General features: G+C 38.1%; 1 protein-coding gene across 1 annotated transcript; it reads left to right on the top strand.

Moving 5' to 3' along the window:
* The first annotated feature begins 7 nt into the window (after window positions 1-7).
* pms1 (PMS1 homolog 1, mismatch repair system component) lies at window positions 8-22,691 on the top strand. The gene is made up of 12 exons (XM_005939855.3): window positions 8-272; window positions 584-766; window positions 862-964; window positions 2,090-2,253; window positions 8,873-8,989; window positions 11,526-11,648; window positions 11,756-11,902; window positions 12,006-12,778; window positions 17,451-17,909; window positions 18,058-18,188; window positions 22,143-22,303; window positions 22,390-22,691. The coding sequence occupies exons 1-12, from the start codon at window positions 141-143 to the stop codon at window positions 22,588-22,590; spliced, it is 2,694 nt and encodes an 897-aa protein (XP_005939917.1). The 5' UTR covers window positions 8-140; the 3' UTR covers window positions 22,591-22,691.
* Window positions 22,692-23,798: the final 1,107 nt, after the last annotated feature.

Consider the following 23,798-nt stretch of genomic DNA (forward strand, 5'->3'; position numbering starts at 1 on the left):
ACCCACTATTGCAAGGGATCAAAAGAAAGATCAGGAGCATGTTTATAAGGGCTATCCCTTGGCCAGCTATTCTCCTATTATTCTTGTGACTAGATGTGCCACTAAATCCAGATGTTTCACCTTAGCAGATAACTGTAGTCATGAAGCAGCTGCCCCCGGACACTGTGCGTCTGCTGTCCAGCTCCCAGGTCATTACGTCTGTGGTGAATGTTGTCAAAGAGCTGATCGAGAATTCCCTGGATGCTGGAGCTTCAAGCATTGATGTTAAACTGGTAAAGTACTTAATTACAGCTAATGTTACAGGGGAAAAAAAATAATTTATTTAAAAACCTTGATTCATGCAGAAGCAAATGCAGTAACCAGTCTGATTTCCTCCAGTTAATTACCCCTGTTAGTGTATTTTACTTGAATTTATAATCATATTTATTTAACATTAATGATGCAATGATTATGAATAATGATGTGAGTGAAAATAAATCATTAATATTAGAGCATTTTGACTGCTGCTGCAGTCACTCTTCAGATCGTAACAGCTTTGAGTTTGATTTCCCTTCATGTTGCACTACTTTTATTGACATTTTAGGAAAATTTTGGACTGGACCGCGTAGAGGTTCGTGATAATGGGCAAGGAATCAAAGCTGTAGATACTCCTGTGATGGCTGTGAGACATTTCACCTCAAAGATCTGCAGACATGAAGACCTGGAGCATCTGGAAACGTACGGCTTCAGAGGGGAGGCGCTGGGTTCCATTTGCGCTGTGGCTGAGGTGTTCTATTAAAACTCAAACACTCGTGCTGTGTAAATTACAGCCGCTGACACCTCAATGTGGCTAAACTGAAGTTTTGTGTCATTTCCCTTCAGGTGGCTGTTACCACAAAGACAGAGGAGGATGAAATCAGCACCCAGTACACAATGGACTTGACAGGGAAAATTGTTTCCCAGAAGCCGTCTCATTTAGGTCAAGGTACGGCACAGACAGCAGAGCAACAAGGAAAACTTCCTTTTTAAAAAATATCTAAAAAAAGAAAATTAAGTTGCTTCAGATATGAGGGCAGAATTTATTTTAATCCCGGTGAACAGGAAACTTAATATTGATGTTTACAAAATCAGCCAGCAGACACATTATAAACAGTGCTGTTCATTAATTATTATTGGAAAAATAGAAGTGTTTTACTTTTATGGAAATATGAATATAAAAATTTAAAAACATCAAACACCACCCATCACAAAAGTTCTTAAATAGGTTAGCTCAATAAGAAAAATTAAAATGAAATATGACAAACCAAAAATAGTTCAGTAAGGTAAACACTATAGAGAAGGGCAAAGGTCAGGAAAAATTGGAGTATAATAAAGAAAGATAAAAATAAAGAATAATAATACATTGATTGTATGGAGGACCAAAATAAAAAAAATAAAAAAAACCTTTCTCCTTATTCTCCTCTCTGTTTAACTTCCAGTTTATTTTGAAATTAATTGATTAGTGCATTTATTGATTAACTTGATTATATTTGCTTTAGAAAAATAAAATAGAAGTAATTCAAGTGTATTTATTTCTCTATTTTCTTTTTAATCTTCTTTTAAGGATTTCTTCTTCGTTATGTGTAACAAAAAGAAAAATAAATAGGGAAATCTATAAAAATAGGAAATAATAAATCAGTGATGCTATCACACAAGTACACTTGTTTATTGTGTGTTAAATTGGAAAATGCAAGTCTGCATCCATAACTGTGCAAAACATAGTAGATTTACAATTACACAAATACTCTGTTTAGTTACTCTATTTATTGTTTAATTGTATAAAGTGTCCCTTTAATGATGGAATAATAAAACAGGAATATAAATCAATGGACGAGTTTAATAAAGGTAAAAAAATACAAGAACAAGTGAAAACAAATGTCAGTTTACATCAGTTTTTAAGCTTACTTTAGATATAATTTTTAGGCTATTTTTGGTGTGTTAATACATTTAGTATTTTATTTATGTACATACTTTTAATTTTTGCAATTTTTTTGTCTGCCATATTATCAACTCTAATTGTTGCATGAAAATATAATTTTAGATCACCTACTATGTTCTGTTTCTTTTGCAGGGACGACAGTGAGTGTAATGAAACTTTTTAAGAACCTTCCAGTGAGACGTCAGTGTTTCTCTTCTACCAAGAAGTGCAAAGAGGAGCTGAAGAAGGTGCAGGATCTGCTGATGGCCTACGCCATTATCAAACCGGAGCTGAGACTCATGCTCGTTCACAATAAGGTCAGTAACTCGTCCACACAACTTAAGAAGAGAAATAAACATTACTTATATACAACCTTTAAAAACAAAGTGCTAGTACATACAGGCAAGGCAGAGCACACACCAGCTATTAAAGTAATAAAAAAAAAAGCCACAAAAAATGCAAATAAAAATACAATGAAAAAGAAAGATTGATGAAAGAAAAAAAACAGCAACATAGATTTATATACCAAGACAAATTAAAACTGTTAAGTAAAGAAGCTTAATAAAATAAAAAAATAACAGAATAAAATGGGTCTAAATAAGATAAGATAAGATAGGATAACTCTTTATTGTCATTTCACAGTCATACATAATACAATAGTACAATGAAATTGAAAAACTGTCCCACGTTGGCACAACACAACACAACACAACACAACACAAATAGAAGAATAAGTGTATGCTTATTGCACATTGTTATTATTGCACCTTATTATTATTACAATTAAATAGAAAAAAGAAAGATGTATTTAATGAATAAAAATCAAAATATAATACAATAAAGAACTTAAGGTATTGTATTGTAGTAAGCTTGTCCAATAAGTGGTGCAGATGGTGGTAGAGGGTGGTATTTGACTCCTCCATCTGCTGATGGAGGAATCCAATTTGAAGCTTGATTCAAACAGCAAACTTATGAATTCTGAAGTAACGTGGATCCATTCCCATAGCTGGCAGTTCAAAACTAAGACCACAGAAATAGTAACATTGCACTTTTCCCTAATAGTCACACCATATTACTCTTTACTGCTTTACTGGAGATTAATGTCACACGCAAGTTTGGCCAGGAAGTGATTAAGACGCTTATACAAGTAAAGATAGAGAGGAGTATCAGTCATATTCCACTGTGGTTACAAAAAAAACACAACACCTTTGTATACAAACACCCTGATTTAAAGCTTTAGCTTGATGCAACCACTAGGTGTCCGCCTTAGCCTTCAGATGACATTCCCTTTAGCTGAAAATCCCCTTCAGTTTTTTATATATTAATATGGCATGTATGTGTGATGGGACTATAGATGCAACTAGCTGCTGTATCTGCAACTCTTTCACTTTATTTGTGACCGTGTATAGAGTGTGAGAGTGGTTGTGTGTGTCAGAGAGACCATGTTTACATATCTTAGTGGTGACCAATAATTGGAAGTCTACTATGCTTGTGGGGACCAACAGCCCTTATGGGGACAAAATCCCCATAAGTCCCCATAAGTTTGAAGGCATTTTTGAGACTCAAAATGTGGTTTTAGTGTCAGGGTTAGAATTAGGTTACGGTTAGGTGTAGGCTAAGTGTTAGGATTAGGCATTCATTTTTTGATGGTTAGGGTAAGTGGCTAGGGAAAGCATTATGTCAATTAGATGTCCCCACAAAGATATGAAAACACAGCATGTGTGTGTTCTCTGTGTTGTTGTTTACCTTTTTTATACACAGGTCTCTATTGATAAAGAGTTCTCTTTCTCAGTAAGACAGACTGATTAAATTAAGGATTTGAAAATAAATGTACTGTTTTGTAGCCATCTTGATAACACTGACATGTATCAAGACTCTGAAAACCTCTTTAGGATTACTGTTAGATACTGTTAGATTGTCAGTTAGTTAAGTTGTCTTCACTATTTTGATTAATGCCATTACTATCACTCCTCTTACTGTATCTGGGGGGGTGCAAAGACAATGCAATGCATTAAGTAATGTGTTTTAGTTTTAATGCACAAGTGTATTTTTTTTATTGAGTAGTATATTGGTCCATTTTGGGGGATTAACAAAAATCAAACAAAAAATTTATTAAATACTGGAAGAGAGAGACAAGTAATAAAGCCATTAAACTCTTTTTTTCCATCCAGATTTCCTTACAGCTGTAAGATGTTCGGGCATCTTTTGCCCTTTGTCCTTGTGGTTGTGTCCTCAGATGTGTAAACGGACAATTACAGGAAAATATCGAGGAGCTTGGCCGACCTGTTTGAAGACAGAAATTGTCTCTGGCCTCCTGCTGGTTTCTTGTCAGTGCTAATGCGAGTCGGTGAGCTGTGAAATTGTTAACGTGTGATGGAAAATCTTCATTTAGCTTCTACAGGCGCTCCAGAAACACTAAAGATTTTATCAAGGCGAGAAAGACGAACCGAAACACTGCAAGACTAGTGAACATTTTCTACATTTAGGTTGATAAAAATTTCACTCATTAATAAATAAACTTAAAATAAAAACATGCAAAAGAATATATTTGTTTCCAGTAAGGTTCAAACAGCCGAGTTTAAACAGAAACAGTTCAAGCTTTGATTAATTGCCTTATTATTTTTTATGTTCATCCTTTTTGGTTCTAGTAATGTCAGAAAATCTTAACGTATCTCTTTTGAATGACTTATTTTGTACGATTTATTGTACTTTTTCTTAAAGAGAAAGAAAAGAGATTTTGATCCGTGTTGGCTTCAAGGTACATAAATAAGTAAAATAGTCCAAAACCAAAAGATACAAAAGAAATGGTGACATAGAATAAATGAAACTAATAAAAACGTCACATCTGAGAAACTCGAACCTCAATCTTTTGTTCTGAAATGTTTGATTGAGAATCTTTAAACAGGATTAGATGATGTACAATAAAACCTGCAGGCATTTTACAAATACTTGTGATGCAACAGTCTGTCAGATGGTGATCAAAATAGTATAATTAATGCAACTAATTGCTGAAACAAAACCTCTGTGAATGACAAACACACAACCCTTAAATTGTTAGACAACATGTCTAACAATTTAAGGGGAGCATGTTCTGCATATTTGAGGATCTCTTTTAGTGGTAAATGTCATTAAGTGAGAGAGCTCTAATATTTGTTTGATTGATTGATTTGTTTGGTAGCAAGATTACTTAAACATTTATGAAGAAATTTGCTTAAAATTTCGACCAGAAGTGGGGCTTTTGGAGTCAATCTGGATCTGAATTCAGGGATTTTTTGGAAGGTCTGTTTTACCTGTGCAGTTAATTGAATTTTAATTTCAGCTATATTTTTACCCTCCACCTTTTACTGAAAGAAGGTAATATAGATCAAAACATTATTGTGCTACATTCAGTTTTCCAATCATTTTCTTGCTTTAGCTTTTAGCACATCCGTTTCCTTTACTTTTCCCCTGATCACAAAATTCCAGATTCACTCCCTGCCACATTCCCACTAGCCTGCAGCAGATTTACTGCATTCATGTAGTGTTGAGTTTATTTAGTTGAATTACAATTAAAGCTCATGGAAGTCTAATAATAATATATTAATGCTTTTATTTATTTTTCAAAGTTTAATAAATCCACTGTTGTTTTCTGAGAATGATTGTGTTAAATAATCATAATATCGATTCTCATTTCATTCCTAGTACAAAGGCTCTGACGTTTTTGTATGCCTTTTCCTGCACTGTCTGTGTCTTGTCAGGGTTATTGTCTCACTCTTATCTACGGCTGTTTTGTTTTTGGGTTTTTTTGCATTAAGAAAAATTACTGTAATTGCCAGAGTTACCAAAATAATTGTGATTGATATTTACTTTAATCAGGCAGCAGCCCTGATTGCAAAATACTTTGCGTCATCACTTCACAAATGCATATAACATTTAATTAAAAAAAAAACATGTGAAATGTCATCTTGATTTTCTCAAGAAAACTCACAAATTAATCCAGACCCAGGGACTGAATTCATGCCTGGTCTGGGGGCAATTTACAGCCTTGGAGCCACGGTGCCTCTGGATGCTGCTGCAAGAAAAATGTTACCAAGTGCATCCATGAACATTACAGCATGATGTAGCAGACATCATTGTTTGGGCTTGCAGGGAATGCTATAGTTCAAATTACTTTAAGAGCAAACATCGATGCTCTGAGAGGCGTGAATCCCTAACATGTGTTGCCGTTTGTTTGGCTCTTTTAGCAAATGGTAGCAATTTGATTGTTGGATGAGTTTGACTAACACAAGCTTAACTGAACATAAATAACATGTGTACTTAAGTAATGCATCATCTTTCACAATGTCTAATGTCATTTAATTAACTGTGAAGAGATGGATCATGAATAAACACTGACCTAACAACAGTTATTAATTCTCATTAGTTATATTCAGGTTGCATGTTTTCCAGCGTGAAAAACTGAAAAGTAAAAAGAAGTCATTTTGTGGGATATTTGGTTTTAGACCAGAGACGTGTTTGGTCTTTTTTTATATAATTTAGAAGTGTACCATTTTAGATATTTATTAATTTATTCCCCAAATTTGGAAAGGCCTGTGTAGCAGTAAAAAAAAGGTGACCATTTTTAAATAAAGTAAGATAACATGGAGAAATAGAGTAAAATACTATTTCAACTATTTCAAAACATAAAATGTCCCAAAAGACAAGAAGATTTTTTTTAAAGTAAAAATGTAAATAAAACATCAAAAAAGAAATAAAAACACAAGAAAATAAATCAGAATACATAGTTTAGTAAGTCTAGCAAAATAAAACATCTTAATTGAGAACTAAAGGGGACAATAAAATATGATTTAAAAAATATTAAAAAATGGCTTAAATAGGTAAAAGTATGACAACATGGAACAAAACTCTTGGTTCTCATATGTAGAATCATGTAAGAGTTAGTATTTTTAATGTATGATGACAATATGTCGGAAAAATATGATCCAAAAAGCACTATATGCAGTTTTTGGACCAGGATGTTTTTCTTTTTTGGAGCTTTGCCTCTGTACACATTACATTGTATGAAGGGAAAATGGGGATTTAAGAAAAGTATTGGAACAGGTGAGGCCTATTCCCTCATTATTTCATGACAGTCCAAAAAGACCAAATATCTGAAAGTATTCTAAGTGCTTGCATTTGGTAGCTTTTTACTGAAACTGCCAATATGAGATCCAATGAGATGCTAGTGAATGAAGTCATCGATAGGCTGAAAAACCAAAATCCATCTATTAGAGAGAACAAAAGCTATAGAAGTGGCTTAAAAAGAACTAATACACCAGCCAGCCCAGCAACACCGAAAAGGCTGAAAGATTACAGAAGACAAGTGTGGTTGAGCACAGAATAATTTCTATGGTTAAGAAATACAATTTCACAACATCGTACGAAGTCAAGAAGGTTAGATGAGGAGGTGGATGTATCATTTGACACAAAGTCAAAGTCTACAATCAAGAGATGTTTTCATGGATGGAAATACAGAGGGTTCACAATAAAGTGCAAACCAGTGGTTACACTCAAGACAAGGAAATAAATAAAAAGTAAATTAAAAAGAAATATTGCATGTTCCTGTAGTAGTGGAGCAGAGTCCTGGAGAAAGTGCTGCTTTCTGTGAATAGAGTGGTCAGGAGTATCCGCAATGCAGAAGAGTTTGTTGTGTGATCTCCTGTTCACCACAACTCCAAATTTAAGCTATTTTTACTTGTTTCACTACATAGACATTTTCATCTCTTACCCATCAGGCACCCCAACACAAATACAGCTGACTGTGGCTGCGATTTGGGTGATTATAATGCCTGAGTTAAGTTGCTGATCGCAGCTGCGGACTTGACCTCTGCTTCAGTTTCAGGCTGCAGCCAGTTTGTACACAGAAGTGTGTAGGTGGTGCAGGTCAGGGAAGGGAGCACACGACCACCATATAGCTTTCATAGAAATCAATTTGGAGTTCGTCAGGGGAGGGTACTGAACCCATTTTGTGCAATCAGCACTTAGTTGCCCCCTATCCTTTATCTCCAGCTCTGCCATTTGGCTTGTGTCATGTTTCATAGTTTCTTCAGGAACTGTTTACAGGAGTTATCCGTTTACAGGTGCCAACTTTAATTTAATATCTGAGACACGTCCTGCAACACAGTGTGTGCTTTTAGAAATCAACACCCAGGAGATAAATTCACTGGTAGACACATAGTGATGTTAACATATTTTGCACCTAAAATATTTTCTGAACTGTGGTGCTGCTAAAAATACAGCATTGAGTTTTTTTCTTGATTACTTATTTGAAAAATTTACACATTTAGAAATTTATGTGGAGAAATCTTTTTAAATTTATTTATTTTTTTAAATTTTTGTCCAAGCTTTAATTACTACATTATGTTAAACGTTTTCACAGCATTAGGGGGTTTATACAGTGTGATTGTCGATGAAACTTGCTTTTTAGTACAGTAGACCTATTTTGCTTTTCCTTCTTTTTCTGTCTTAAGCATCCCGTTCCAATGGTGTGTGTGTGTGTGTGTGTGTGTGTATATATATATGCTTAATAGTCTGATTCCTGCTTCCCTGTAGCAGTCATGGTTTTCCAACTACCATTGGACAACCTGCAACTTGGCCCTGCAAGACTAAATTAACTACAAATTCCTGTTTCATTACTCTTTATTGTTTGGCTATATTGTTATGTGCATATATGTGTATTTTACCAAAGGTTCCTTTGTTTCTTCTTTTCCTACGTTTTTTCTGACCTTTTTGAGTCTCAGCCCTGACAAAAATTCAGTTTTATAGGAAAGACCAAAACACAGACTATAGCACTTAAAAAATATCAAAACACTTTAAAAATGTGTCACATCAAAAATTAAATTGCCAAAGCTAATAAATAAAAACTGTAATAACCTTGACGAGGACTCATTGAGGTGGACGGGTGTCATTTCGTTCCAGGTGGTCCTTTGGCAGAAGGCCAAAGTGGCCGATAACAGAAGCGCCCTCCTCGCCACGCTGGGGCCCGGTGCTATTGCCAACTTGATCCCTTGCCACCATCACCAGGAGCAACCGGAGGTTAGTTAAGGGGAAGCTGTAGAAACTGGAGAAAAGCTGAGCGATTCTGCAAGATGAACACAAACGGTTGTTAACCCTTTTGTGTCCCAAATTCACATTTTAATATTGCAACAAAAGAGACGGCATGAAGTGCACAGAACCCTGACGGACGATTGTCATGAGTTCAGATCTGCACACTGCCCCTGTCCCGCCTCAAGCGCACACATCTACTCATTGCTTGAACCTCATGCTGTTTCTCCTGTGGCCCCGTTGCCCTTCATTACGCAGACGTTTGTGTTCGAAAAGCACAATTTCCCCTCGCTCACCTTGAAAGCTTGATGTCAACAAACACATCCTGAGATCCAGATCAGTTAAAATATTGTGTAACATTGCAGCATGCATAACAGGACTTCTTAGAGTCAGTGTTGCTAATGTTATGCAACACTAGCGCTCAAAAACCTAAGAAAATATTTGAAAACAAGTTAAAAATAACCAGATCTGCACTGGTGATGATTAATGATTACGACCTTAGGACCTTAGGCTTAGCTGCCAATACTACATTTAATGCCTGGATATGATGGATAATTTCTGCAGAGCAAATGGGAGCATGCACGTTATACTCGATTGTGAGCTAATAACCTCATCATGAACGCCTGGGCTCAAGCCAGCAAATGTGGTCAGTTGGTGGCTGGCCAACAATTTCTTTGCCCTTTTCTCTTGAGTTCTTTCCTGATGAGGGCTGAGTGATTTTTGTTAGCTAAGCTTTGCTCTGCAGATTGTAATTGAATTACCGTCGAGCTGTAACTTTCTGCTTGGTCACGGTAGGTGTCATGTGGCTCCTACCTGCTGTCAGGCTCCAAACTAATCTATTCTGACAGATATGGAGCAGCCCTTTTCACCCTGTTTCTCTCTCATTTTCCCCTTTGTTGTTGTTATTTTCCTGCTTGGTGCCCGGTTATGAGAACAACCTTTCACCTTTTCCTCTTACTCCCCGTAGCAATGAAAGGGAACTTTTCTCCACCTTGTCCCTAAGAACAAAGCTTCAGTGATCAAGGGGACCGGGTTGACAATTTCTCCAGCCTCGCTAGGGGAGAGCTGTAAGAGCTGTTCCTCTGCAGAACAAAATGTGACACTCGCTTTTTGCCAGCTTGACTACACATAGCCGAGGCCCTTTAGGGCCAGAGGTGCCATTCGTACACTCATAAAGTGACCCTAATGAGCAGAAATGGAGAAACGCATGTGTGCCCTGACCTGAAACAGCAGTTCATTTATTAACTTCATTGGCGTGCGCTGCTGCTAATAATGAGCCTGAGACCATGTGGAAACAAGCATAGCTGTTGACTCCTCGCGATCTGCTGAACATTAATAGTTTTCCATAATTTCTTACTAGCTTGCATTCATAATGGAGTTTTAAGTACAGTTGTTGAGGTTTATGCTGAGTCGTCGATTTTAGCTCATTAGGACCTCCTCTGGCATGATTTTGGGTGAAAGGTCATCATGTATGATGCTGAGTTTTAATGGGAAAATGCTGAACACCAAAAACAGGCCTGCATGTAGAAGAGGGAACTTTGGTCCTCTTTTATGAGTCTGATCATTTTAACCCGTAAAATATCATAACCTTAATATATGGACAACAGAATTGTGCAGAATTGGAGAGAGACGAAATGGAAATGTGGCTTTAGTGCTCCTCTGCCACAGTGTGAGGAGAGACTTGTATGGAAGCCCCAAACGCAATTTCATTGTTCTTGACAATGACAATAAAATAAATACTACGACTTTATGAAAAGTGAAGCCAATGTCTTAAACCTGGTTGGTCTTACCTTCACCTGGCCACAAGCAATAGATGGCTGAAAGAATAAGATGGCAAAAGTGAGCTGCTTCTGAAGGGAACTCAGAGTAGAGTCACTGCTCCTCCGCACTGAAAAGCGCCAGATGGCATCTGACCAGTTAGCATTGTAAACCCCCTTTAAGTGAGGTGTTTCTAACATGTCCAAACTGGTATAAGATCTTGGGGCAGACCAGTGATACACTGGAGAGATTATGTATCTCATCTAATAATAATGGATTGCATTTATATAGTGCTTTTTGGGACCCTTCAATACCACTATTCATTCACTGGTGAAGGCAGCTACAGTTGTAGCCTGGGGGCAGACTGACAGAGGCGAGGCTGCCATATCGCGCCATCGGCCCCTCTGGTAGGTGAAGTGTCTTGCCCAAGGACACAACGACCGAGACTGTCTGAGCCGGGGCTTGAACCGGCAACCTTCCGATTACAAGACGAACACCCAACTCTTGAGCCACGATCACCCTCATCTGTCATGGGAACATCTCCATATCACCTTGAAAGAGCTTGGGGAGGTAATGGGAAGAGCAAGATCTTTATTTAGACTGCTGTACATCCTATACAAGCGGTGGAAAATAGATGAATGATGTTATAGTGCTTTTGTTTCTTTTTGGATTTTTATTCCTGTTTGACTTATTTCTAGTTTTTAATGCATGGCATGCCTTGTCTTATTAGCCTTCTTTGTGTTGGATAACTCATTTTTCTTTTTCTCAGATTCTTTTGGAGGGCTTTTTCCCAAAGCCTGGAGCTGATTACTCCTCTACGAGCACATCTAACCCTGACAAAACATTTATATTTGTCAACAACCGGCCAGTCCAGCACAAAGAAATAATGAAGGTAAACTCATTTTGAATAAAACAATCAATAAATACATTTTTATGGATTAAAAACTTTTTGTTTATTTGTTTCTCTGCAAATTTTATTTTTTTGTGATTGGCCATCAGCTGTTGCGTCAGCACTATACTGCTCAGTATGCAGATGACCAAGCCAGAAATCGATATCCCACCCTTATGCTTAAAATTTCTGTTCCACCTTCATCGGTGGACGTTAATCTGACACCAGACAAGACTCAGGTTCTTCTTCATAACAAGGTAACCACAAAGCTCAAATTTAATCAAAGTGAGTTGCAGTTTATTTGTTTGGCTGTAGAGATTCCTGAGAAAGGAAATTGACCTTTTGTCATCTGTTTTTTAGGAGACTGTATTGACTGCAATAGAGGCATTGCTGGTTTCTCTTTATGGATTTCGGCCTAACGCTGATCTCCCAGCTGACAAACGCCTCAGCTCTGAGCCATTTCCTTCGCCATCTAGTCCTTTGCAGGCTGACAGTGAACGAAATGCAGAGAATAGTCACAGCAATGATAGCGTCCCCAGAGACGGACCCAAACAATCGAGTGCTGACACCTCGCTGGACCGCCAGGCCTCAAACTGCAGCTCCTCTTCTTCTATAGCAGATGACTGGATTGTAAACCAGATTCCAGCTGATCTTGAGTCTAACTTTTCTCTTTATGATGATGAAATGTCTCAGACGGTGACAAAGCCAGCAAGCAAATCCCCGGAGAGACTTGTGGACAATAAAATGACAGCTGCAACTATAAGCAAAGTCCAAATTTCAGCTGAGGACTGGAGCCGGGGGACCGCTCTTACTGACCCGGTATCAGGAGAACCCCTGCAGCCTGTCATAATTCATCGACCTACAAATAAGAATCACTCTGTCCCAGATGAGGCCATGAGTGAGAGCAGCTCAAGCAAAAAGATATTAAATGCCATCACGGAGAAGCGAGCTGCCCTGACAGCCTATGACATGATCAGCAACCGCACCATGAGGGCACCGCTGTCTCCTGTCGCTATTTTTGAGAAGGAAGCCAGAGCTGAGGTCCTGAGAGAGAAACCCACAGCCAGCCTGCAGGACATCAGCGTCGCTATCCATGAGAGGTGGAAAAATCTGAGGGAGGAAGACCGTAAGAAGTGAGTTTCCAGACCTTCACCTTTCTGAGTTTCCATCTCTTGTTATTTGCAAGGCAGAGATGGAAGAGAGGAAAGTCTGACCTGCCATTTGCATGTGAGAGGCCTGCTGTGGAAATTTTATTGATACGAGCTGTATTTCTAATTTCCACACAACTTTGCCTAATAGGGGGTGAGGTAACATAGATTTCCGTAGTGCAACAGGTATTCCTAATGATGATATGTCCCCTCTTGGTCTGTCCAGAGGGTCACATCTCATTTCTATTTAAATTTGGCAAATTAAAGCTTCAAGTTTGTTTTCTCTTTCCATGCATATTGACTAAACACAGGCATTAACTACTGATTTAATTTATACTCACTGATATAAACTCCTGTTCACTCAATTTTAATTAGAGACCATTTCTAGACTCGCACATGTCCCTTTGTCCACTTAAAAATCTCACCTACACTTACACCGCATAAGTGGCATGAGGACTGACACATAGTTGGCTAGTCAAGGGCAGACTTGGCGCAGCACACATGGAGGTAATGAGCATTTGTGTTTGACCCCGGCTCCCCTCAGAGTCAAAGGATTGGCATTAATGAAGGTTAGATGAGGACGGATATGTTAAAATAAATAAACAGAAAAAAAAGCAAATGTTTAGTTTTATTCTTGAATTTGAAAGGATAATGCACAAAAAGATGAAAAAATTGCCTTAGCTCTTACCTCTCTTTGCAGTCCTTGGCCAGTTATGCTCATTATTTAATAAGCTATAAAATATAAATACCTGTCAGCAAGATACAAGATATAAGAAGATAGTCTCATTAAATATTCATCCAAAAAGGGTTAAAATACTTGCACACTACATTTCCAAAAGTATTCACTCATCCAAATCATTGAATTCATGTGTTCCAGTCACTTCCATGGCCACAGGTGTATAAAATCAAGCAGACTGCTTCTGAAAACATTTGTGAAAGAATCAGTCGCTCTTAGGAGCTCAGTGAATTTTAGCTTGGTACCACGATAGGATGTAACCTGTGCTACAAGTCCAGTCGTGAAATTGCCTCGCTACTAAATAATCCACAGTAATCTGTTAGTGGTATTATAAGAAAGTGGAAGTGATTGGGAACAGCAGCAACTCAGCCACAAAGTGGTAGAAAACATAAAACCATAGCGCAGATGCTGAGGGGCATAAAGCACTGAGGTTACCAACTTTCTACCAAGTCAAACGCTACAGACCTCCAAACTTCATATGGCCTTCAGATTAGCTCGTCTGCCTTGACATGTGCATAGAGGGCTTTATGGATAAGGTTTTTATGGCTAAGGAGCTGCAGCCAAGCCTTACATCACCAAACACAAGTGTCAGATGCAATGCTGTAAAGCACGGTACCACTGGACTTTAAAGCATTGGAGACACGTTCTCTGTAGTGATGAACGCTTCTCTGTCTGGCAGTCTGATGGATGAGTCTTGGTTTGCTGGTTGCCAGGAGACGGTACTTGTCTGACTGGCATTGTGTCAAGTGTAAAGTTTGGTAGAGGGGGTGATTATGGTGTGGGGTTGTTTTTCGGGAGTTGGGCTCAGCCCCATAGTTCCAGTGAAAAAAACTCTTAATGCTTCATAATACCAAGACATTTTGGACGATTTCGTGCTCCCAACTTTGTGGGAATAGTTTGGAGATGGTCCCTTCCTGCTCCAACAAGGTCCATAAAGACATGGGTGACTGACTTTGGTGAGGAAGAACTTGACTGGCCTGCACAGAGTCTTGACTTCAACCCAATAGAACACCTTTGGGGTGAATAAGAGCGGAGACTGAGCCAGGCCTTCTCAACCAACATCAGTGTCTTTCCACACAAATGTGTTTCTGGAAGAATTTCCAAAAATTCCAGTAAACACTCCTAAACCTTATGAAAAACCTTCCCCGAAGGGTTGAAGTTGTTATCTTAGCAATGAAAGGCCCACATTATTATAAACTTTGTGGATTAAGAATGAGATGCCATTCAGGTGTATATGCGTGTGAAGGTACACAAGCAAATACTTTTGGAAATAAAATGTGCATATACATTTAAAAAAATTCCCCACTTGCCCTCCGGGTGCTCTTTGTTTGTCCTTCAATCTCAGTTCCTCTACCAGGGGCTTGGGGACTTGAGTGTCTAGGGCAGTATCTTTACTGTTCCTGGGACTATGCTTTTTTTGGACATCTCATTCCTGGAATCTGTTGGAGCCACTCTCCCAGTTTGGGGGTCACTCTCCCATTCATTTTCCTCCTTAACTGGAGTTGCATTCAAAGTATCTTTCCAACAGTTCCCTATTGTCATCCCATGCCAGCTTATGCCATAGCCTTGTTCCAAAAGCACACTTTTCATCAGTATATCCTGGTTCCTGACCCAGACCTTATTCATCCGGGTGATGCCTGAGCTAGCGTGGCTTCAGTTACAAGTCTCTTATCATGTTCCAAAGTAACCTTGAGTAGCATGGCAGGTCCTAGCCTGGGGAACCCTTACTGGATGCATTCCCTGGCCGGGATTTAAACCCTTAAGCTATTATTGACCTATTGTTCCAGTGACGGTAATATTGGTAGAATAGTTTGTCATCCTCCTGGCTCAAGGTTTGCATTAAACGTGTGCAGTACTTTTCAGTCATTTGTCAATTTGTCATTAGTGACTTAGAAACTGTCCCAGATGCACTCGTACATGTCAGAATTTGATTTCTAACTGCTGAGCTACTACATTACACTGTGTTGCAAACATTTGAACCCAATTATGTAAGATTGCTGCATACCAATTTAAAGTAATTGCAAGGTTGGAAAGTGTGTATCAGCAGATTATAGGATCTTTTAATAAGGTATGGAAGAGCATATGGAAAATGACATCTGTTCAGACTTGTGTTTCACTGTACTGCTGTCTTAACCGTGAAATAAGATAACTCTGCACCTTTCAGTTAAGTGGCACGCTAACATGAATTTGTGAAACATGCTATTTAAATAATGAGGTGGTAAAGCATCAGACCTAATGCTCAGATGCAGTATATGGAAACAGGAGTTGATAAAATTACTATTTTGTTAAGGAAAGCACCCAATGTAGCCTGGTGTCAACTTCTCAACACTTTGGGAACAAAGTGGTACTCATGATGTAATTTATAACCCCATTAAAAAAAATCCTTGAGATGCTGTGTACATTGTAAAGAAAAGCGGATTACAATGATTTGCAAAAATATACATTATTTGAATGATGTGACAAGCAACAAAAAAAAACGACTTAGTGTGTTATGCTAAAAAAGGAAATGCAATTTTTTTAAAATGAAATATCTCAGAGCTGGTTAGGTGAATTCCTAATGTCATTGGTAATAAAAAGAGCATCCTGGAGAAGCTAAGTTTTTCAGAAGATCGGAGCTGCTCTGTAAGAATGTGTGGGCGAAAACCTTTTCTTAGCATTTATTTTGGGCTTTCATCGCTTACAGTATGTGGTATTTCTCAAAGACTGAGAGAGAGGCTGGGATCCTAAAGAAGCTGACTGTTTGACCAGTTCAAACAGTCAGGTTTGACCAGTTCACCACTCTTTAAATGATTGTGTAGGCAAAAAGTTCAAGAATTAATTTTCTTCTTGAGAGAAAATCTCCTCCCGAGAGAGATCATAGGTCATTTTTATCTTATTTTTATCTTTATATGGATAAATTTTAACTGACTTTTATGGAAGAAGTGGTGAACTGTGTTCACTGACCCTGTTTTTTACTGAGCATGTGCAGTGATTTCCACCACACGTCTGATTTTAATGATGTACTTTCCAAAGGCTGAATACTGTGAACATTCGGTACTGTTTTTTTAGTTTTGCTCCTTGCAGAGATTTCACTATATCCGGCTGAAAGCTCCAGCTGCTGAAGTGTTGAATCTGGCACACAAAGTACAAAATATTCAGATTGACAGAGCACGGTTTTTGAGCTTTTTACAGTCTGTTATGTTAGTTTTGCAGCCTTTTTTCAGATAAAGACATTATCTACAACCTGCTTTATGACAGCAAAGTAGTGTTTCTTTGTAACCACAGTAAATTGTTTAATATCAAAAACTGAGACAGAATATTGTTCAAATTGCACTTATTCTTCTCTGTTTTGTAAATGAATGGTTCAGAATCCAGACTTCATTACATGTACAGCTGTTCCAGATAATGATTTTACTGGTCTGGCCAGCTTGAGATTAAACTGGCTTGGTTTGGTCATGAGCAGAATGAGTCTGACATCCCTGCTCTGCATTTCCATCTTTTATGATATTATTAACTGTATATGACCCAAAAAGGGTTTTTGTTGTTGTTGTTGTTGTTTTCATCAAGAAAAGTTATTTCTAATTAGTTGAACTCATGAACAATCTGTAGATATTCCCTTAAATACTTCTGAAAGACCTATCTGCTCAGGGATGCTTTTAAAAAACAAACAGAACAAAAAAAAACAACAACCCAGTCAGGCTAGTCCTGTACCTCGTTAGTTGTGAGATACTCCACCACCTCTTTTACAGTCTTCTGTTTGCCCCATCCCAACTTTTCAATGTTTGACATGTTTTTCCACTATGTTCAACTAAAAATACACGTTTATGCTTATCTCATTTCATTCTCTTTGTTTCATTTATGCACACTTTTTAGAAAAGAGTTTTTGATTTAATAGCAGAAACAGTCATAACTACCATTACAAGGCTTGGTCTAACTCTGCAGGTATGAAGAGAAGGCAAAAAAACACCTGGAACATCATGAACAAAGGACTAAGTTGGCCTCAGCTGAGGGCCCCAGAGAGCCTGGTGTGAGGAGCCATATGCAGGGTCAGAAACGTAAGGCCCCGCTGTCCAACCAGCAGCTGCTGGACGAGCTCTTCGCCGCTCAGCCTCAGAAGAAGATGAAGAACCCTGCTCCTAAGCCCTCACAGCCCCTCCCCTGCAGCGTGGCTGCCCTGCGGCTGCAGCTTCAGCGCCTCTCATCCCAGAGCAGCGCAGCGCCGCAGGGCCTCCGTCTTGTAAACCGGCTGGCCTCTCAGAGCGCCTGGGTCATTTTATGTGGTCAGAGGCTCATGTTGTTAAACCCATTTCGAGTGGAGGAAGCTTTGCTGTTTAAGAGACTTCTAGAGAATAATATACTTCCAGCAGCGAGTCTGCAGAACCCTATACAGTTAACAGATGGGTAACGTATCACTCACGTTTCACCAGCAAAGTGCACAGCCAGTTTCTTTGTATAAATGTATGCACATATATGAGAGCTAAGTACGAAAGAAGCATTTTTACCTTTGTTTTTTGTATGCATGTTAAAATCCTCTTTTTCTCTTTTTTAGAAGCCTTGGAGGGGCTGAATACACAGAGGCTTTGTGCAGCATGGAGAAACAAAGCCCGGAGCTGAATGGAGCCGCCTTCTTTTCTGATCCTAGGCTTGTGGCAAATGGTTTTAAAGTCAAACTCACTCCAGGTACAAAGAATAAATCCAGGAAAAGTTGCTTGACATTATTTTATGAGGATATTACCACAGAAAACCACTCAGGTACTCTGGCTTCTGTTAAAAAGAGAGATTAATTTTATTCTTTGAACAGCTTGGAAGAAAAAAATAAACCAACACATATCAACTTTAAGCTTTCATCAGGGTCTGACAAATCCAATCAGCCTGAAATAAATACCACTCCTGGCAATCTACCTACATAACCCATAGAGGGTGCTAAAAATAAAAGCAGAAGCTCCACAGAATTCAAATTAGAAGAACAAATCATGAGGATGATGATAAAATTCAATAATATTAATCTCCAGGCTACATGAGGAAAATGTAAATATTGCAAACAAAAAGTCCACTAAGTAAACAAGTTGTGTGCAAGAAGTTTCTTGTTTTGTGACTCATGCTTTTGTTAATGTCATAGTTCAGCAGTTAGAAATGTCAAACCTACAGTCCCCGTAACGGGATTACAGGCAATTATGTCTGACAGAGTTTCTCTGTGTCGGATTAGCTGCGGGTAAAATGAAAAACACCCAGTCTTTCACAAGGTTGTTTATCATGTTAAACAATAAATTCTCAATTCGAGTGTTTTTGTTTTTTAAGAGTTTTCAGTAGTAACCTCCAAATGTTCATTTTAATCTTGCCAAAATTACTGACTGATTACTTAACTTTATGCATTTCAACAATGAAAGGGGTGAAGAATTTGTGAGATATTGTGGTAAATGTTAACAGCCAAATAATGCAGTAATCTTGGTATAAGTAAAATCCTTCTAGAATCAAGTCTCAGCACTTGGAAGTGGTCCTGATATTCAAATAGTATCTCAACTAATTTTCAGTGGTCACTGAGACCTAACAATAATGTTTTTAAAAGTTTTTTCCTTCTCTGTGGAAGTTTTATTTCTACCACCACCTTTTCTGTTGTAGAAACCTCACATTTTAGTTTCTATTCAGGTATGTTTGAGTGCCTCTCTTCTAATGTGTCTGATATAAATACTGAAAATACTTCATCAAAAACATAATTGTGTTTAATTCAGTTCAATTCATTCTGGATTTTAAAGTCGAGCCAGTGAAGAGAAGCCAGTATAGGAGAATAATTCTTTCTCTTTCTAGTCCCTGTCAGTACTCTTGCTAAAGCATTTTGGATCAACTGAAGGCTTTTTAGGAAGCTTTCAGGACATCCTGATAATAATGAGTTATAGTAGTCCAGCCTAAAAGTAATCAATGCATTGACTAGTTTTTCACCCATACTCTGCGACAGAAAGCAGTCCTACATGTTTGTTTATTATGAACTTTGAAGGACATATCCTGATCAAAAGTGACTCCAGGGTTCTTCACGGTGTTACTGGAAGCCAAGGAAATACTATCCATTGTTTTTAATCAAGTATCGGCTTAAAATCTTGTTTCTAAGATTTTCTGGGTCAAGAACAATAACCTCAATTTTATCTCATTGTAGAAGCAGAAAATTTGAGGTCATCCAGGTCTTTATATCTTTAAAACATTCCTGCACCTTAACTAATTGGTGTGTGTTATCTAGCGTCATAGATAGATAAAGTTGGGTATCATCTGCATAGTAATGAAATTGTATAAGAGAGAAGATAAGATAAGACTTTATTGATCCCACAACGGGGAATTTTTTGCGTCACCTCAGCTCAGGTACAGATATATGAAGGAAATACAAAAATATCTAATTATACTGTTTACATTACACAGATAGATTCTGTGTAATGTAAACAGAATTGGTCCTAGAACCCCGTGGAACTCCATAATTAACCTTAGTGTGTGAAGAAGACTCTCTTTTTAGCTTGAGTTGCTGAAACAGCTGGATCAAATGATAGCTTTTTAAGTTATGGTTTAATTAGTGAATTACTAAAGGTCTGTAGTAAGTAATCCAGTAATAGATGGACTGATCATATTTAAGACTAAAACAGAAATTAATGGTAGGACTTCTTTGGGCAGTCTTGTAGAAATGGGGTCTAGGAGACACGTTGATGATTAGGAGAAAGTAATCACTGAAGTTAACTCAGAAAAATGAATCGGAGAGAAATGGTTTACCATGCATCTATGAGATGGTTACAAATAATCTAATCTCTAATGGCTAAAATGTTATTTGTGAATAAATTCATGAAGAGCTCTGACTCTTTGTCAGCCTGGCTACAGTGGTGAAAAAACCTAGGGTTCTTATTTTCTTCAATCTGATGAATAGTAAGATGTTCTAGCTTTATGGAGGATTTTATTGTAGTGCAACAAACTATTTTTCCAAACTAAATGATGATCTTCTAAATTAGTAAGATGCCATTTCCACTCCAGCTTACAAGTTATCTGGTTTAAGGTGCACATTTGAGAGTTATACCAGAGGGTCAGTTACTTCTGCTTTGAGGCTTTCTTTTATAAAAGCATCCCTTTGTCATTGTCATTGGGGAGAGTTTCCTGGCCAAGACAAACAACAGTACAGTCAATGGTGGTTGCGTAGACTAGTAAGGCACACAAAAATACATAATAGTATACCAAATGTGTACTACAAGCATACTAAATGTAAAGGCCATAAACTGCAAAATACAAAAACTACCAAAATCTATGAGTAATCTTATTGACACTGAAAACATCAGTGTAAGTCTTTATATTGGGGCAAAAAACAGGGTTATTAATATTCAAGAAAAACAATTGGCTGAATATTACTTTAGCTTCTGCCTCCACGTCACCTAAACTCACCTTAAATTCCTTCAGTAAGACCAGCTCCTAAAATGTTGCTCGTCAAGAGTTGCTCCCTGCTGGCTATTGGAAAGACTGCAGGTTTAAGGCATGTCAGTGTTGACTTTACTTTTTAGACACAGAATGTTTATATTTTATTTTATATCCAGGCTGTAGTTCAAATCTATGGGGTCTTGTTTAAGGCAGTAGATGAATTTAGCATCAGCACCAAGCCCAACTTTACAGTTCAAAATATTGTTTTGAACTGTAAATCATTCAGAGCTACTCTAATAGAGACCGAGAATAAAAATGTGGACCTGTAAATGAGCGAAAGAAATGAGACTATTAAATAAGACTTCGAGGATTTATCCCAGCAAACGTTTAAACATGATGTCAGAGTAAAGTAGAATGACTTCCTCAGTTAAACCTCGTTCATCCATGCTTTGATGTTACCTCTTCAATATTTGCCTGCAGAGGGTATACAATGTCCTGTGAGTATTGGTTGTTTTTGTTGCTGGAATGGTTCACCTCAGTTGACATTGGCTCTCTGCCCGACAGCGTGGTCTCACAGTAGGTTTGTACCCCAGTGTGCAGGTGATGAGAATGGTTGCCCTTTAAAAAATTCCAGGAATTTTCATTTGGCACTGCCAGCCTCTGTGGGTGTGCTTGGACTGAAGGCAGCGGTGCATGTAAGATGTTTTCAATGCACGAAATCTGCTGAGTTTCTTTTGCTTTTGTTATATTCTTGAAAATATCCTCTAAAACTTGTGTATAATTTTTCTGATATTTTAAATTAAATCTGAATATAAAGTAAATGTGTTACTGCCATAGGTAAGTTTATTGTTTTAAGCTATTATTTTCATATAAATATTTAATAGAATAGAGAATGATTTGAACCCTGCAGTATTTCTCTGCACAGATATTTCAAATTGTCCCTGGCTCTCTGGGTTTGTTCTTCTTTTTTTTTTTTTTTTTAACCATCCAAAGTTGTGTATTAAAAATAATAAATTGTGCATGATTCGCAGTATTTCCTCGTGAAATGAGAAGCCATCATTCTTCCACCCTACAAGACAGCTTCCTTCCAGTCTGCTGGGGCTTCTATTAGTCATTTAACACTCCATTTGGCCCTCTGCTTGTTTGACTTGGTCAACAGTTCGGCTGTAAACCACAATATTTATTTATTATTCTTTCCTGGAGATAGTACTAGCGTCTGGAGTATATTAATCCTTGTTTTCTGCTTATTTTGGCCAGGCGTCACATCAGCCGAGAGACATCTGGAAGTGACAGCAATGGCAGACTGCGTGCCTTTCCTCGGTGTGAAGGACCTCAGGGAGATCCTGACTGCAGTTCTTCACAAGAAAGCCAGAACTGTGCGGGAGTGTAGGCCATTGAAAGTCACAAACTATCTACAAGTGAGAGCTGCTCTGAGTACAAAATGAACACAGCATCACGGTGATATTTTTGCTGTTTGATTTAATTAGAATTTTTTCCCTCACAGGGTGAAGCAGTCCGACTTACCCGGCAGCTGCCTACAAATTTATCTAGAGAAGATGTGAAGGAAACCCTCCTGCGGATGGAACAGCAGCTGGGTGGCGCCAACCACACCTGCATCCATGGACGCCCTTTTCTTCAGCACCTAACTGACGTTCCTACGACAGAACAGGAAGTGAAGGCTTTGCTGAGACCTTTAGAGCTCTAACAAACTGACAATATCATTAAAATTGCTTTTTCATTATAATGTAGATGAGTGTTGTCAATTTGTTATAACCAGAATACATAAAATAAATATATTTTTCCCAATTTCTGGGCTTTGGGCAATCATGAAATGTGTTTTTTGAAACTTGTATTGTTGGTTTTGTTACTAACAAGATTTGATTAGACTCAGAACTGCTATAAAAAGAAATTCAGCATATAATGTGGTCTCTGATTTCCACAGAGCCTCAAAAAAATAGGGTGATGCTTTGGTGGAAGAATCGAGATTAGACTGGCTCAGAAGTTCTTGATGACAGGTAAAAAGGGAATGTTCTCACAATATCAAAACTCTTTTTGTATAAGGCTGTAAACATGTTTATGCTGTTATGTTGGACATTTTAACATGGGAGTCTATGGAATTGACTCACTTTGGAAATAATAATAATGATGGATTGCATTTATATAGCGCTTTTCGAGACCCTCAAAGCGCTTTACAATTCCACTATTCATTCATTCTCACACTGGTGGAGGCAAGCTACTGTTGTAGCCACAGCTGCCCTGGGACAGACCTATGCAGCATTTCACTCAGGTTGAGATCTAGACTTTGGCTGCCACATTGCAACATCGGCCCCTCTGGCCATCACCAGTAGGCGGTAGGTGAAGTGTCTTGCCCAAGGACACAACGACCGAAACTGTCCAAGATTAGCTTGAACCGGCAACCTTCCGATTGCAAGACGAACTGCCAACTCTTGAGCCACAATCGGCCAAGTGAGTCTGAAGTGGCTGTTAGGGGTTTGGCCAATTCCCATAACAACCACAATTCCATGTTGACCTAAATTTCATCTCTGGAGTTTGGTGTTCATCAGACCAGCTGATATGTTTCCAAGTTGGTTAAAAGCAAATTGTCATCCACTGTCTTTGGGTGGGTTAGCAAAACCAACAACGGAACAACAAAAACACCACATTAAAAACACAAAATGTAAAAGCCCAGCATTGTAACAATATTGAAGGGTTAAGAATATTTGAAATATAAGTTAAATCATGACAATCAGTACAAGACAGCTATTATGTTATCTTTAGCCAAAACTGAGGAGGCTCTCTTTCAAAACTACACCGTCCAATCACCGCAGATACCATAGTCCTAAGGCGGGATTCACATTAAAATATCTTCGACCATAGAACTTTGTATGGGGTTACTTCATGGTCTAAGGAGCT

Source organism: Haplochromis burtoni, unplaced genomic scaffold (assembly GCF_018398535.1).
Source record: "Haplochromis burtoni strain Fernald_Lab_line unplaced genomic scaffold, NCSU_Asbu1 Contig_20, whole genome shotgun sequence".
Lineage (NCBI taxonomy): Eukaryota > Metazoa > Chordata > Actinopteri > Cichliformes > Cichlidae > Haplochromis > Haplochromis burtoni.